Genomic DNA, 17,084 nt, shown 5'->3' with positions numbered 1-17,084 from the left:
ATTTTTTGATACCAATATATTTTTTTAAATATATAAAAAAAAATTAGTAAATTGACCATAAAGAACATCGTAATAGCAACTGTTTTAGATGAAAGGTTCTAGTTAAGTGCTTGAAAGTCAAACAACTTTACTTCAGAGTTTTCTAAACAATAAAACACCTCACAAAAACGCATTTCCATGAAGTCTGACAACAGTTTTATACATTACATCAATGTTGCTTGTAAAATATTTTAGTTGTGAAATTTCAGGTCAGGTTTCATAAGTCAAAAAAACATTACTTCTAGCGTCAGCTAAAATAATGCTGGGGGCGGAGCTTGTTTTCCTGCCGAAGTCAGCCAACAGGGGGAGCCGGAGATGTGCCGTCCTTCCCAACAGAAACAGCTCAAAGCACCAATGTGCTAGCTTGCTATCCCATTTTTTCCTAGCTTATTGGTGGTTTTTAAGGACAGTACTTCATCTAAACGCTGCTCGGGTCATCACAGGTAAAACTCATGATGCAGTATGAACGAAAGCTAGTATATATTTTGTAAAATACTAGAATATGACAAAATATTATAGCGCTAACGCAATGCCTAAAGCGTAAGGTAAGGGCAATCCTCAGATTGGCAATATTTTTTTTGCCCAATTAACCACATGACTCAGCTGAAAACACCGAGCACGAATGTGGGGAAATTCAGTAATACCAAAATAACAGATCTATTCCCTATGAATTACTCTAATTTATATCATTAGCTGAAGGTGGCTATGCCTCTCTGCATGTGAGCGGCTGGGAAGCATTTTCTTTTTCCATCTCCCTCAACAAACTATTCCTTTAAGCTCAGATCCAGTTTCTTTCCAGTCATGCAACATTAACTGTACTTTAAAAATCAGTAGTTTGATGCTTATTCTCACAAATTAGGCCATTAGTGTCGCCGCTGTGCCAGGAACAGCCCTTGCATTTTGATGCCAATTTATCAATGAGGGCATAAGGAATGAGTTCCTCTCCTGAAACCACTCTTGTTCTTTGTTTGCAGGAGGATCACCATGGAGTGTCTGAGCCTCGGCCACTTCCAGGGACGGTTTTTGGAGCGCAAAGAACTGACCACACTTCCCAGGCTTCTGTTCACTTTAACCAGTGTTTTATTTCTACACAATAAATGACAGCAAAATGAACATGATACTCATATTTATGATTCTTCCTTATGAAAATATAGTACACATCAGACATGTTTGCCATGTACTAGAGCACCAAAAATATATATAATTGCAACTGTGAAGAACAGAGAGACATCAACTGTAACAGAAGTTGTATATGTGCCTGAAAAAGTGCGTACTGTGTAAAAAACCAAAAAGAGAGGCAGCCACCGGAGGGAGAGAGGGGGTCCAATGGCGACCTTTACAGTGTCGGTGAAGATTCCAGCAAAATAAAAAGAACCAAAACCAAAAACAAAGGCATCGGGATCGTGTCAACATTGAACGGTATGGAGGGAAAGCAGTTGTGGTGCCACTCAAGTCTGAACTTCTGGACCCGGAGGTCACGACCTCATTTTGCCTTTGATGACCACTAAAGAACTCATCGCGGGGCGGTCCGAGACTTCTGAAGACAGCGCCCGGACCGAGCCGTGACGGACACGTGAAACGCTGTCGGCGAAGTGGCGTGGTGAAGCGTCGCAGGGATGTTTTTGTTCTTTTTTTTTTGTTTTTTATGCCTTGCAGGTGATACTTTGACACAATGCACAACATTTTTCACGGTTCATCTTTGTATAATAGTTATGAGAAAAATCAATCCAAGAGCTACTCTCAAACAGTTAGTACATGGTTTTGCAAATACAATCATCATATATTATTTACATCTTAAAATATATTTGTTGAGCAGTTGGGTACGAAACATCGCAGTAATACCACTAGATATCCATGTAATATGTAAATACACTTTTTAATGTACTTCCCACTTGGAAAAAAAAGAAAAAGGACGACACATCTTTTTTTTATTGTTTTTTTTTTATAATTTTTTGAGGGACTGAGACAGAGGTGGACCGTTCTATATCCAGGAGGTCTGTGAGAAGTACTTCATGTGTTACAATACACAAAGAAAAGGTTTACAATAAGATGGCACATCAGTTGGTTTGTTTTTTTTCCTCCACAAACATCTGAGCAGAAGATATCAGACTCTTTCCTGACACACCTAGTCGCTGCACAATGAGCTGGATGCTACAAAGTCTCCCGAGCAACCGAGGGAGGCTCCTCAGAAGCTGCAGAAATGATGGGACGTGATGAGCGTGGGCTCCGGGTGAACTCTGTTCCCTCAGCCTGACTCTCAAGGCTGGGCAAACCGCCGCTCATTTGCACCAAACCAACATGACCCTGGCAGCCCCCGCACAGGCGTACCTGACAGTGACAGATGAGGCAGTGTGTCGAGGAGTGGGGAGGCCGGGGGGAGGGAGGGGAGTCCCGAGCGAGGGGTGGCCATCAACCCAAACTCTGAGAAACTCTGACTCACTGGGGACTCGGCTCTCTGCCAGTCAGGGGGAGGCACCCCCTGGCCAGGGCACAAGGAGGGGGGGGCCTCTGTGAGTACACACTTTCACACCTGGACAAATAGCGAGACACGCCAGGGAAAGCAGCCCACCCATCTCTACCCACCTTCTTCACCCCTCCTCCTCCCCCAGTCCAAAAAAACACGCTATCTGGGGCGCCATCGGCTGCCTCCTGACCTTTTCCGCTCAGCCCTCCGAGAGCCTCGCGCTGCTCTCTGCCACGCACGGACGCCTTCGTGCGCTCGGTTCCATCTTCACAACTCTTTAAAAGTGTGCATTATAAATGGAATAAAAAAGGAAGAAGAAGAAAAGAGTTTACATTCTGGTACGGAAAAGAGAAGATACTCTCTTTGGATGCGAGCAGGGTCCATCAACGCTAACCCAGATCCACCCCCCCCCACCCCCGCACCCATCAGCGTGTGTTACTGTACTTCTGCTCGCCGCCACAGACCAGAGCAGAAGGTGATGACAACAAAACGCCAGCTTCTCCTCACAACTGACACACACACACACACACACACACATATATATATATGTATATATATATATATATATATATATATAAGAACAATGTAAAAAATAACTTACATGGACATTAAATATAACTTAAAAAAGTATAACACTCTCAATAAATAGTTCTACTATTTACACCATTGTTATGAGACGCAGAAATTTCACTAAAATACCAAAAATATAGAAGCAGCAAACATTACAGGCATGAGGTACAGCGAGGGATCCTGTGATGACTACAGTAGAACGGTGTCGTCATCTAATGCATAATTCCATACTTCTGTCTGTGAATATATATGCTCGCTATAGCATGTAGGTACCATCTGCAATGTCACATCATCTAACGCGATTCTGCAGCCTTTCTGAGAGTCTTCTAGCGTCCAGACGTTGGCTGATAGCACGCGTGCGGAAGATTTCTGTTGTGGCTAAATGTCGAGGAAGCAACAGCAGGTGGAGTTTGCAGAGGAAAGATGGGGAGGAAAAAGGGATTTCAAGTGAAAGTGGCAGATGAGCGAACCGCAGCGTGTTCTGCGGCTGAAATGGTCTCAACGGCTCGGGTTTTTCCACGGGGAGCAAATATAAAGCATTTTTTTGAGGTTGTGACATTTTATAGATATAATGTGTCGAATGGGATCATTTTGATTAACATTTTGAACCTTTTTTTTTTATACCTGGACATTATTTTCTAATGTTTTTGTCAGTGTTTGTTGTTGGAGCCCCAATCAGTTTTGATTTTAAGTACGGAAGAAGAGTAGCTTGTGTTTGTTGTTGCTGCTGCAGATACAACTTAACCCTACAGAGGTAACAGGAAGCCCAACTGATAGCTAGTCAGTATATTTACACGTGTACATGTGCTAGCATTTTAGTAGTGTGCATGTGTTACACATGCGCTACGGACACGTCCTGCACGCTGACAGATTCCAGGCCCCTTTTTTCCAGGCTGGGAAAGGTCAAAGGTTGAACCCTTAAAACTACTACTTGGCTGAAGCTTTTGCAAATGAAAACAGTTTTGATCCTTTCTCGTGAGAATGACCCCTCCCCCCACCCGTGAGCAAAACATTCAAATTAAGGAAAATTAGAATGAAATGTTTAATTGCAGTTACATTTTGTCAATAATTCGGATGCTAATGTGTCATTTCCATTAGAATATAGGGTCCAGGATAAAAAAAAAAAGACAGAATCAATACCTTTCTTCCTGGGTTTATCTGCCATAACTTACAGCTTTCACCGGTGATGTATGTAGGCTGATGAATAATTAAATATGTGTGGAGATATATTCCTTAGATCTAGAGGAAAAGCTGACGGCAACACAGGGTATCGACTGAGCATCAAATTTTGCTTGTGATAATAGCAGCTTCTACACATCTTTGAAAGATCCTCCTTCTTACACAGAAAGTCAAAAGTGCAGTAACTGAGGTCAATATTACAAACACTGATTAAATATGACGTCTGGTTAAAAAAAAAGGATAAACACAAAGAACAAAACATTTCCAAAACCATCAGGGACATCAAGCAATATTTACATTTTACTTCCGTTGTATTTGGTGGAAAATAATACCTTTATGCTGTGTTTTTAAGACGTGAAACTGGTGAAACGACTACTGAAACTGTGGTGAGAGGATGTAGGATGCTATAGCAGCTGAGACCGAGCCAGAGGGACTGCGCCATCCGCTCCAATGAAATCTAAAGGCATAATCATGAGCGCTGTATGGTTGCAGTCCGAAAAGAAGCCAAAGGACAATCTGAGTGTCCGGAATGACGACTAACACAAGACAAAACTACTGTAGCAGCCGTACGAACGGGTAAAGTTCGTACGCACAGACAGACTCCCAATACTGACGATACTGAAAAGTGCGGATTACAACGACCAAGTGCACTTTTTTTTTTCTTTTTCGATTTTTACTGCAGACACAAACATTTGAACTCATTCCTTCAACACTGGAGCTGGCTGAGAGTCTCGGGGACCGTTTTTGTTAAGATCGACTGCAAATGCGCCGGCGTATACATCCAAATGTCATTTTCTTGTAGCCCGCGGAGTTAACAGCCCAGAGTAAAGTGGATGCATTTGTTCATACGTGTGTGTCAGATGTGGTCCCCTCACGCCTACGCTCGTTCTCACGAACGTACATCCAAGCCCTTTATTTCTGTACTTTTCTGTGAGCGTGCTTTGACGGAACTCGAGCAATCAAATAATAATAAGGGGGGGGGGGGCATTGCCTACATTCTGAACAGGGCCAGGGTTGTTTTACTTCCAGTTGAAACCTTTTCAAAATCAGCGCCATCAGCTGAGTTCTAATCCAGCGCCGTGAGGGACCGAGTTCAAACTGAAACTGAAACCACATCTCCCCAAACCCGTAGTGAGGTGATATCGCTGACATTCTTTAAGTCGTGGTCAATGGAGTACTTTTCTCGGGCAGCTGGTTTGAACGGGAATGTCGAACGAGGTTCTGGGTTACGTTGTGTCCTGGTATTCTCTGGAGATGTTCTGTACGGCTGCTGTGAAGAGGTACTGTAAGCAGCCAGGCAGGCAAAGCTGCCCCGGCCCGGCAGAGAGGGTGATGTGAATAGCAGCAAACACAGTAGCAGAAGCCGTGCTAAAAATGGTTCAATTATGCAGTGAGGATTTTGCGCTAAGTATAAAATCATCTCAGGAAATTGTGTCTGTAATTGGCCAACAGTTAGTTGACGTTTATCTTGTGTGTTTGTGCGTTCTATTTTGGCTTTCTGAATCTGGCTAATATGGCTGTCTCGTTCCCTACCAGCCGAGAATTACCTCTCCAGCCTCTGATGTGCCGATAAAGAAACACACTTTACTGAAAAGGAAAGGACAGACACGGAACGTCGGACCGGTCGGAAAACCGAAAATGATCGGAGCGGAAACCTCTTCAGAAAATGCAAAGAAAAAAGTTGAACATGCCTTCCAAATGTCTGAGGAATCTTCTTTTTTTTTTGTACATTTGTCTGATTTTCCTTCGTATTTGCAAACGTTAACACAATCTCTTTTGGTTTACCTTTGGTTCAATAATGTGATTGTAGAGCAAGGTCACTAAAATAGACACTGAAGTCACAAAACCGAACTAAAGGCATGCTACCGAAGCTTGGTTAGGTTTTTGCTTGGGTTTTTTTTTTCTTCTCAGATTTTTTTTACATGTATCCTTCGAAATAGTCTGATTTGTGCCCCCTCCCCATTGCTATGTGTATATATATTTTACGATATTGCAGGATTACTTTCCTTGTAGCTGAGAAATGAGGGTTTCTGTGGTGTCTCATGAGTCCCGGCCTCTCTAGATCTTTATGTGATGCGGAGGAGGAAGAGGAGCAGGCTTTTCAGCTTGTCGGGGTCGCGGTACAGATGGAGAGGTATGCCTGTTAAGCAGCATGTGCAGGAAATTGGAGGCCAAGAGGGAGGATGGGAGGAGTCCGCTCCTGTCACACTGGCTGTGTCATGCAGGAGCGAAGCGTCCAGGGACACTGTAGGGAGGAGAGAGGTCTGTCTGGTCACCCCAGGGAGTGGACGTGGTCGTCCTTTCTGTTCTCGAACGCGTTGGGGTCCCGGCACGAGCACTCATCGCGTATGTCACATGACATGGGGAAAGGAATCACCTGAGAGAAGAAAAGAGAAGCGTCAGCATGGAAACACACTCATGGGTTGACGTATATTTCAAGATCACGCAGATGGGGAGCGAATGGCCAAGAAAGGAGACGTTTCTGTTCCATTTGATGTTGCTCTTTTTGTGTTTGATATGATGATAATTCAACGGACACCTGCACGACTTGGCCTTCCCTGTCTGCCTCTCTGCCAGATGTGCCCAAAACACACACATGCACGGGCGCGCTCGCCCGCCTCCCTCTCCTCGTGGTCTACACGCACCAGACGTTTTCAAATATCAAACAGATTTGTGAATATGGGAGGCTGGTTTTCATTAGGCCGTCCTGTAAGAGGTAGAAGAACCCAGCGTACAAAATGTACCTGGACTCAGCAACAAACACCTTAAAGGGTACAACAGGGTGCTATCTCAATAATACAAGAAATTGATTTAGTCTGTGCAGATGCTAGCATAAATAAAAGACACCTGTCATCCAAGGAGAAGTCCGGGTGCATCTGGCATTTATAGAGTGCCCCCAGAGACCGCAGACACCGATGGTAGTGTTATTCTGAGAGTATGATGTTAAATATTAGCAGCTCGAGCAGAACAGGATGATTAGCAGTCATTGCCCCTGGCTTTTGACGCCACTGAATAACGTTAGCACTGCGTCATCAGCACCAGCTGTCGCGGCCCAGCCTGCTCGCCTCTCAGGGGCCGGCTTCAGCTGTCTGGGTACACAAAGATGTGTCCCCATTCTCCAGGCCAAACAAGGAACACATGAGGTCCGAGCCAGGGGCCTGTGTGCATCTGTGTCCTGGTAGCTTATCAGATTAATCTGAGGGGTGTAATTTTACTTCTCCTTGTCAAGGTTCAGCGGCGATGCCTCCTCCAAACAATGGATGTGTGTGTACACAGTAAATTGCACTACAGCGCCACTGCAAAAGCCACAGATACAGATGTCACCGAGCAGCTTCTAGCTCAGTGCTATTAATGAAAGCTGTTTGGAAGCCTGGGAAGGGGAAGGGGGAGGTGCGGCGCTGTTATCTGAAAATGGAGTGTCTGCAGCTGAATTAGAGAAATGCCATCAAACAAAGGGAATTGAGCTAGTGCTTAAAGGGAGGGTTAGCTAGGAAATTACCTCTGCCAAGGAGGGTATGTGACAGCCGATGTTTGTTTGTTTGTCTGTTTGTTGTTAGCAAAGTAACTCAAAAAGTTATGAATGGATTTTAATGAAATTTTCAGTAGATGTTGATAATGGACCAAGGAAGAGCTCATTCGATTTTGGCAATGTTCCAGATTCCGGAGGGAGTTTGTCCATTGATCATAATACAACCTAGCATGTTATGTAACCTTGTATTGCTACCGCCTAGCTATAAACTATACGATGATGTAAGTCACAATGTGCAGGGAAATGAGCTGTTTGGCTGAGGTCTGCACTGTCCGAGTGCTTTTTTATATAGTTGGTAAATGCATTAGCAAAAAAAATGAAAAAGAGGCAGAAAAGAGGACTTCAATTAACAACAAGGTGTTTTCTACCAAACCGCCCAACTGAAGTCGAAATCTGACCTGCAAAAAACACCGTCGCCATGACGGCATCTCTTATTTTAAGTGTTTATTTCAAATGGACCAGATCAATAATAAGCTCATGGCTTGAGCCCCTTGTGATACTGCGTAAAATGTTATAGGTGGTGGACTTGCAAAGCACAGGAAACGCTGCCAACAGCGTGTGAGAGCCGCTCATTTGTAGGCAGCGGGTCTTTGAAATGACACAGGGGAGCACAGTCGCCGAGGAGCAGTGACGCAAACTCCCCTTTGAAAAGGAGTATAAAGTGAGCTGTTTGTGCACAGGGGGTGTTAATATGGCGAGGGCCAGGTAGTGCCCAGACTCCTTTGAGAAAATGAGGCCTGCATGCAATGACTTTACAAGCGCTGGGCCGGACACACTTTGGAACAGCTGTGGGCCGCATGGACACTGTTTCCTCTGTGTTTGGAGAGCATGAAAACTCCTCGCTCCTGTTTGACTCTTTGTAGCTTAATTACGCTGTCACCTTCTCTTATCTCTTCAGAGTCTCACCTGGAATACTCCCCCTCCCTTACAGTACCTCGTTCCCCCTCCAAGGCCACTTCTGTTCATCTGCCTAGCAGGAAAGATGATGGTGGGTGGCAAATCTGACATGGTTTCCTTTGACCTTGACCTCAAGGGTGGCTGGCCCAGCTGTCACATCTGGCCCCGAGTTGAGGTTCTCTCAGGGTGGCTTGGAAATGGGACTTGGCTGGTCTTGTGGGCCTATGAGGCCCTCACGCCGCCCCATGTCCCAGGGCAGGAGGAGGGTCAGGGGGGAGGGAGGACACCCACTAACACCAACATGAAAGCCCCTCTGAAAAACACAGACCTTGTTGGAGCCCCATCCTTCCATCCCAAGAACAGGTCAAAATAACACAGAGGTCCTCTCATTTCGGAGTGCGCACGTCAGACTGTGCATGAACCGTAAGAGGGGTTGCGAGTCTGAAGAAAGGAGGGTGGGGGGGGGGGGAGTCTCTGAATGTAAAACACACTGTACCAACTGTTAGACTGTGTTGTAACTAGTGATGATCCGAAAGTCAGACTTCACGGGATTCAAAGCCAATTTCAAAGTCATATTTTTTAATGTGAATGTACCCCCCCCCCCTTCCTCCTTAATGTCCAACACGTTCTAATAACCAGCCTGCATACAAACAGGCTTTGCAACACGCAGCTGGTCACGTATCAAGCGTGTTTGTGCCAGACTGCGAGGACTGGAAGGGGTTTGAGCTCTTTACCACCCCGCCACTAACGCGAGCAGAAAAACCAACAGGCGAGCTGTTTTACAGAGGCCAGGCCGTATAACTATATAATCGTTGCCCTCTACCGCTTCCCGCATCCAAGAAAAGAATTCCTTCCAAACTGGGGGTGGAGGGGGGTATTTACAAAAAGAGCCCCGTGCAGGCGATCCTCCCAAAGCCATGAGCCGCACTCCCAACCCCCACCCCCCAACCCCCCGCCTCTCCGAAATCCAGCCGACAGCTTGCAACTATTAAGGGGAGATCCTGCGGTGACCTTACGTGCAGCCAGTCCTTGCACCTTCAAGGCTCCCGGGGTGGAATAATACACAGCAAGTCATCCAGAACTCCCTAATACGCAAACGTCTACCAAAATAAAGGACAAGAGGCGCGTGTGCTGGGGAGAGGGGTAAAAGTAAATATGCAGGTCTGCTCCACTGTGATTCACCATCCCTCCCCCATAGCTGCATTCTTACAGTAGCATCCAGTAGGGACATCAAGCTGCCCCCATGGAATTTAAAAAAGGGAGACGTAAGCAGTCACAACCGATAGAGTGGAGTGGATGAGTGTTTCTGCGCTGATATATTGGTTTTGGAGGGAATAATGATGAATACAAGATAAGATCTTTCATACTGTTAAAATCAACCTCTGCCTCTTCTTATTAAATACTCTGCATACTTTCTGGATGCCTGCTTTTCTTTCTGCCAACTGGAAAACGTTCCGCCATTCCACGTATATGAGAACCCTTTCTGACCTTCCGTGGACCTACCTGGAAAGGCCCCACGACGCACTTCCCAAGAGTCAGTTCAGCAGACATCTTTCGAAATCATCAATCCCACATAGCGGTGGATAGCAAATCGCTAACCCTATCAATAACACTGTACACGATGCGATACGATGTTTAAAGAGCTCATTTTTTAAGCTTCACAAACAGATACGGACTTTCTGCAAATGGACCAAACAAGAAAGCAGCTTGTTTGGATGCGTATAACAAGCTGGGACAAAGTCTTCATTTGGTTTTGTCTGGAGAACATAGCTGATTGAGAGCAAGCGTGTCATCCTGCAGCTCGAAGAAACGAGGGGCAAAAATTAGTTACAGATTCCTTCTGTTTTTGTGTCACTGTGTTTTGTTTGCCGAATGTTTTGTGCGTCTCCTTCCTTGGTCGTCTGGCGCGCATGTGTTCCGTTTGCCGAAAATCAGAATCAGGTGCAAAATTCTGGGCTTCTCCCTCTGCTGATCAAATGGAGATGACCGCAAGGCTGAGCTTTCCCCTCAAGGAGTAAACAACGAAAACCCCATAAGCTGAGCTAAACACGAGCGCTAAAACAATAATAAACACGGAGATAAATCATGTATAAAGCAATACCAGGATGAGAAGTCTGCAGGAAGGTCGACGACTTACTCAACACTGACAAGATCATTTGGATTTCATGCAACGCAAAAGACTCTGCTGGCCACACAATTAAAGATCGTGAGTATGCAGGAAATCAGCATCTGACTCACAAACAAAGCGAAAAAGACATCTGGCAATTACACATATCACTTTCATCCCTCTGTGTGTGCGTGCGTTATTCCAAATCAGCCTTCTTAAATACTTTCCAGAGAATCATCTCGTGGTTCCCCCTCAAAAAAGCCAGGGGGAATATGGACTGGCGACCCAGACCTGGACCCGGACCCGGACCTGGGCCCCTGGGACCTCCGTATGATATCGCACAGTAGCAGCTCTTGTCTGTCATGACTGCTCCTCACTCAGTTCGTCTCTGCTGACAAGGGAGGTAATGCGAGCCTCCATTTGTGTGCACTGATGATTTCACTGAAGTGGTGACACCTGTTCTGCTGACACTACTATTGACCATGGGCATGTAAACCCAGGTCAGATTCCTCTCCAGAAGAGGTAGGGAACGTCCGGCCGTCTGGAGCCTGCAGGGCTGTTTCATCCACCCCGCAACACAACTGCAAAGGAGAAAAGGATTCCAAACAAACCTTTATTGGTTCCTTTATAAGAAGAATAGCTCGGAATAAACAGCAAGGTAGAGGAGGAGACATGTAGGTGGTCTCAGAGAAGCAGATGCCCAACGCCTGGTTTTGTTTTTTAAGGAAAACAGAAGCTGTTGTGCCTCGTTTGCGGGGGATGTGTTCATCGGGAGTCATGAAAAAGGAAGTTCTTGAGGATTAGAGCAAATAAATAAGAGCGGTTTAAACGAAGACAGGCAGGCTGTGGTTGGAGCAGTCGCGTCAGACCGAGGAGGTTCTGGGTTTGATTCCGGCTCGGGACTGTTTCTGTGTCGGGTTTGCTTGTCCCGCCCGAGTCAGATTTTATTTGGTTTCCTCACACGTCACAAAAACAGGCACATTAGTTTGATTCAAGGTGTGAGGGAAAGGTGTGTGTGTGTGTGTGCGTGTTTGACTTGAGAAGTTTGGTCACAGATCTGGTGCAGAAATTGTTAATATTTATGATTCACGCAAGAGCTGAATCCATATTTACCCCCACTGACTGAATAGTGTTTTAGTGTAGACTCAAATGTTCACAAAACCAGTCAGAAAGAAGAACTAAAAGACCTCATTTGTTGTGAATCCACTCACATTTGCAATCCTTCAAATGGGACGAAGCTTCCAAGTTAAATGATGCAAACTCTCTATGGGCAACAACACCCAGCCGATGTAAAATCCATGTGTAACGATGTGTTATTCTTCCCAAAGGATTCAGGGATCAACAGACGTCCGACACTCATAAGTGTGTTTCAGTGTGAAAAACCTTTCTCATATATGTTTAGGTCATCAGTAATGAGAGGATTTTACTTTATATGGGGCAAACCAAGAGTTTTGAAAGACAACTGGGAAAAGTTGAATTGATATCATATAGGTGGTTGGTACAGTCATATAACGTAAGCACCACCAGTCTGTTCACTCCAGAATTATGAATATCAAAGACATTTGGTATTTATATAAGGGGACAGATAATCGGCGGCGACAAGCCTCGAATCTGCCCCAAATCGGGGCCCAAAATCGGGCTTTTAGTCGTTGAGTGTGCTGCCAGCCTAAGTAAGAGCATGCAGGCCAAAGGAGCTTAGTGCAGAGGAGCCGGCCTGTCAGATCCTGATGGAAGGGGACGCACTGGGACATTTCTGCACGGCAGCAGTCACACATTTAATGCAGTCAGATGTGAATTTCAAAAATCACCCTCGGCGGATTTTCAGGACCCGGCCAGATGCTGCAGTTTAGGACCTGCAGGAGGGCCGCGCCAGCAGTTGGAAGGAACCCCCCAGACCAAGCGCGGTAGAGTCAGCTATCGCTGCACTCTTTTTTTGGTCACGCTTACCTTAAAGCTGAAACTTTAGCAAAAAATTATATTTGACTTTCTGATTGGTGGGCAATTTCAGGCACACCGAGCCAGGCGTAGACGTCTGACACATTAGGAAACTGAATACTGTAGAAAAACAAAGCCTATTGATGAAGGATAAAAACACCCACTGTCTTGGATGTAGAATCAGTAATCTGTCCACAAGTAATTTAAACCTGGACTAAAAGCAAAGACTTGAAGAATCCCTTTAGAGATGTTCCAAGAGGTGAAATCCAGCTGTCTTCAACAGTATATTCAGTTGTGGTTTCCAGCTTACTGCGCTAACCTCGCGAAGATTGAGACGATCATTTATGAGTCGGGGTTCAACCCGGGATGGACGTGCAGCGGCGAGAAAGCGTGAAGAAAACACACCCCGCGGAATTCTTTCCCAGCTCCACGTTCGGGGAGCTAACACAGACTCCACATCAGACCCAAGCCAGCGTGATCCCTGGAGCAGCACCACTTACCTTCTTGGTCTTGACGGTGGATTGACAGCAGTCTCCTCCGTCGTAGTTGCAGAAGGCTCTGTTGTTGACCGCGTCGCAGTAGTTGTCCCCCATGAACGGCTGCACAGAAGACACATTCACTTCAGTGGGACCGTTCCTCCGCTCGGGAATGGATAAAATTAGGGTCACCAAATGAGCCCGACTGGAGCGCTTTGGGGTTTTCTGGCGAAACGAGCCAGTGAATCATGGGAATTCATTCTCCCTCATCTTTCAGAGTGACTTTTAAAACCCCCAAACTGTAAATCAAAGCCAGGATTATATAAACTATGCATTGCGCAAAACACCCCAGCGTGCTGATTTACTGGGCTGACCCCAACCACCGCATATATATTGGACCACCAATCAGGTTTATCGAAGGCTTCTTTCGTGATACGAAGTTGAATTACATACTTGCGAATACGTATACGTAATATTTGGGTTATAGTGGCTGAACTATTTAATGCAAATGTGCACTTTCTTATAGTGTTTCTTGATATTGTTGAGGCCTTCATCTCATAAACCTTCGCATTTTTTTTAAGGAATCTCCATCGGCTAGGACCCATTTTTGTAGTATTTACGCATGTATTCAGGTCCTGCAACCTGTAGCGTAACCTGAGCAACTTTTATTCGTAGAGTCTCGAGCAGATCAGATGAAGTCTCATACTTGCCTCTCGCCATTTTACCACCAACAAAGAATATTCATGGAAAATGATTCCTGGCACTGCAGCCACAGCTGAGCAGGAAAACAGGAAGCAGCTTTATAGTTCCTTTGTCTACCGGTGGGACTTGAGAAGGTTCAAAACCAACATTTTTTGGACAGAAAGATCTGCTATCAACGCGTGCGGTTGTTAACTCGCTCCATCAAACTTTTTATCATCATGTTGGAATTTTAATGGTTTCTTTAACCTGGCATCAAGAATACTGCTCAAAAACCCGACATTTTGGCCCTCAGGGGATGTAAATTTAGAAAGATCCACACAGATTCATCCACCAGACAGGATGTGCTGCGCGCTGTACCCTTCTGAGGTACAAGCAAGGTATTTGGAATCGTTTCAACCTTTATGTTACATATTCACTGAGGGCGTGTGTTGTTGTTCAAACATATTTCACTCAGAATAAGAGGAACAAAAATAAAAATGTACTCACCTCACAACCTTTGATGCAGTGGAGCAATTCGGGATGTGGATACCACTTCAGCCCCATGGTACATACTATACTCTGGAAGAGAACATGTAATAAATCCATAACCGCTCAGGCTATTGGTTCAGGTTGCGTATGTGTGTCAGTCTTCACAGATCTGGCAAGATAACACACACCTTAAGGCCTTTTTTACTGCAGAATCCCTCATCTTTTACACATCTTTAACCAATTTTATGATCGATCAGATAACAGAATTATGAGGTCAACTGTAGCCTGCTAACCTCCAGTTGCTACAAATAAGTCCGTGAGTTTGGATAAAGGTGGAGCAGGGTTAGAAACTGAAGTGAAACATCACAAGAGTAGCAACATTCAGGACTAAGGTGTAAGGAATCTATTTGAAGACGGGCAGGTCCATCCAGGGGACGGAGACCATTCATTCAGGGGGCCTGTGTGGCACACAAAGGTGACCTGGTTGCACCTGCAGAAAAATATACTGTTTGAAGCTTTGGAATGAGCCTAAACTTCATTCTTCAGTGAGCAGGGCTGACCCCAGAACCCCCCCCCCCCCCCCCACACGCACACACACACACACTCTCCAAACCCCTCCATTGCCTCCCAGCATCTCACAACGTGAACGCAACTTTTCTTTTGGTGCTGCAAACTGAGGTTTTTCATTTCGCCACCGTCAGCAAATCAATACTGAATACGAAGGCCGGAGTTCTGATGGTGGTCAGAATGAAGCCTTTAATAAATAAGGGAACAAGGGCGGTGCAGGAGGCTCTGCTCTGCTCCTGCGCACGCACATGGGCACCCCGAGGGTGACCGTGGTTATTCCTTCCAGGTCGAAAATGATTGTTGTTTTGCTTAGAGGGGGAAACTTTTTGCAGCCTCTGTACTTGCAGACTCGTTTTCCCATGCTCCACTGTGATGATGATGTCATCCAGAAACCCCTTTCTGTCACCCTCACTCCCTCTCCCTTCTCTCTGCAGGGCCGTAAATCATGATAATCCATGATCGTAGCCTGGTCTCACCCTTCACTACGTATAGGATCCTCACCCTCTGGGGCGCTGATGCCACATAAAAATAGATCCCTATCTCAGCGCCACCACAGACGAAGGTTATGTCATGTAGAAAATGACTAATTCCACAGCGAGGCCGACAGGGTAATTTTGCTGATAAAGGGGGAGGAAGGCGCTGGGGGTGCAGAATCATTAGAGATGGAGGGATGGGAGGGAGGAGAGGAGGTAGAGGTAGCTAGTCAGGGGAGGATTCTAAGTGGGTCAGACTAAGACCTGAAATGCATCTAGTTTAAAGGTAATAAATCAACATTGCTTATTAGGATGGGAAACGTTAACCTGCAACTCAGCGGAAGTCACAAAAAGTGGAAAACAGATCCAGGACCCTTAATACTCCAAATACTGCACCCTGTTCTCCTACTCAGGTCTACTCCACACTGTTACTACATCCTCCAGCCATGCTAACTGTTAGATCCATTATATTAAAGTTATCTCTTATTTGCTTTCATCTTGTTATATTCCTTATTCTTGTTATATTGTCTCTCATTACTTAATGTTTCTTATTATTTGCTAATGGAGGCAGGAGCACATGCGACGGTACCTCCAAAAACACATTCCAGCACAGTCGCCTCTCCCTCCCACTGCCTCCAAGTGCATATCTTCACCTCTCAAATTACTGCAAAGCGCAAATCATATCAATTACTCAGATCCATGGAAAACAGATCATTTCACGTCCACACGACCCAAGCCACCCTTTTGTCCTGGCTTCCACCACAGAGAGCTGCTGACTCAGTGTGACGATGAAACAAAAATAAAGAGTTGTAGGGGGGGAAAAACACACTCTGTTCCTTCACTTGGCCCCTGCTTCGCTTTTCTCCTTCTCTGGTTACAAAACTTGATGCTGTTTAGTAGGATCACTTGCCGACCGTCACAGATAAAAGCACATTAAGATGATAAAAACATTTCAAGCAAATTGCGCTTGGGTGACATTTCTCGAGATAAACAGAGAGAGTAAAGTTACAAGGAGACGGTGTACACAAAGCAACCTTAATCCCATTATTTTCCCCATCCTTAATATCCTAAATTATTAATCTGCAATAGCATTCCTGCAGGTTCGCTTGCTAATTTCAAACATTTTGTTGGTGACTGCGACAGAAAGGTTCACCGGCCTGTTTTCTTGCTAACAAACCAAAAATAGAAGATGTTGGAAGCGTTGCCATGCTTCGAAGACAAACATTTGAATGACCTTTGGCAGGCACAAGCCGGACTTTTGCATTGTGGGCAGCCTAACCTGGATGTCGACGCCAAGCGTGAAATTCCACCGAGGGAAATCGTGGGTGGCAGAGCGTCGCGAAGTGAAGAGCTTTGGTGTGGACGCAAACACACGTGCAAACCTACCTTGACTTTGTGCGGGTTCCTCCAGTGCTCCTTGAGGACACCGTCAACTGTCATGTTGCTAGGCAGGATCACAACTTCGTTGCTATTCTCTCTGCACGTCAGCTCACACTCCTCGCCTAGAGGCCGTTGTGTGTCGAACCACAGAGGAGAAAATTAAAAGCAGGGTGATATTTTCAAAAAAATGTTGGGTGTAATCATTCCCTCTATTCAGAGTGTATTAGTATGAAAAAACAGCATTGGAGCGCAGTTAAGAACAAGTTAATACGCACAAAGTTCAGATAAATGTGTCTGT

General features: G+C 45.4%; 1 protein-coding gene across 2 annotated transcripts in view; it reads right to left on the bottom strand.

Annotated features, from left to right (window-relative positions):
- Positions 1-1,003: 1,003 nt before the first annotated feature.
- pappaa (pregnancy-associated plasma protein A, pappalysin 1a) overlaps positions 1,004-17,084 on the bottom strand; it is a 60,544-nt gene continuing 44,463 nt past the window's right edge. For both annotated transcript variants that reach the window (XM_029837690.1, XM_011604527.2), the window contains exons 19-22: positions 16,793-16,908; positions 14,385-14,456; positions 13,221-13,319; positions 1,004-6,629 (exon numbers count right to left, since the gene is read on the bottom strand). In XM_029837690.1, the coding sequence (XP_029693550.1) occupies positions 6,525-6,629; positions 13,221-13,319; positions 14,385-14,456; positions 16,793-16,908 (392 nt within the window). In that variant the 3' untranslated portion in view covers positions 1,004-6,524. The remainder of the gene's footprint in view (positions 6,630-13,220; positions 13,320-14,384; positions 14,457-16,792; positions 16,909-17,084) is intronic.

Source organism: Takifugu rubripes, chromosome 6 (genome assembly GCF_901000725.2).
Source record: "Takifugu rubripes chromosome 6, fTakRub1.2, whole genome shotgun sequence".
NCBI classification, from domain to species: domain Eukaryota; kingdom Metazoa; phylum Chordata; class Actinopteri; order Tetraodontiformes; family Tetraodontidae; genus Takifugu; species Takifugu rubripes.
Note: the sequence above shows the minus strand (reverse complement) of the source record. Positions and strands in the feature narration are given on the sequence as shown.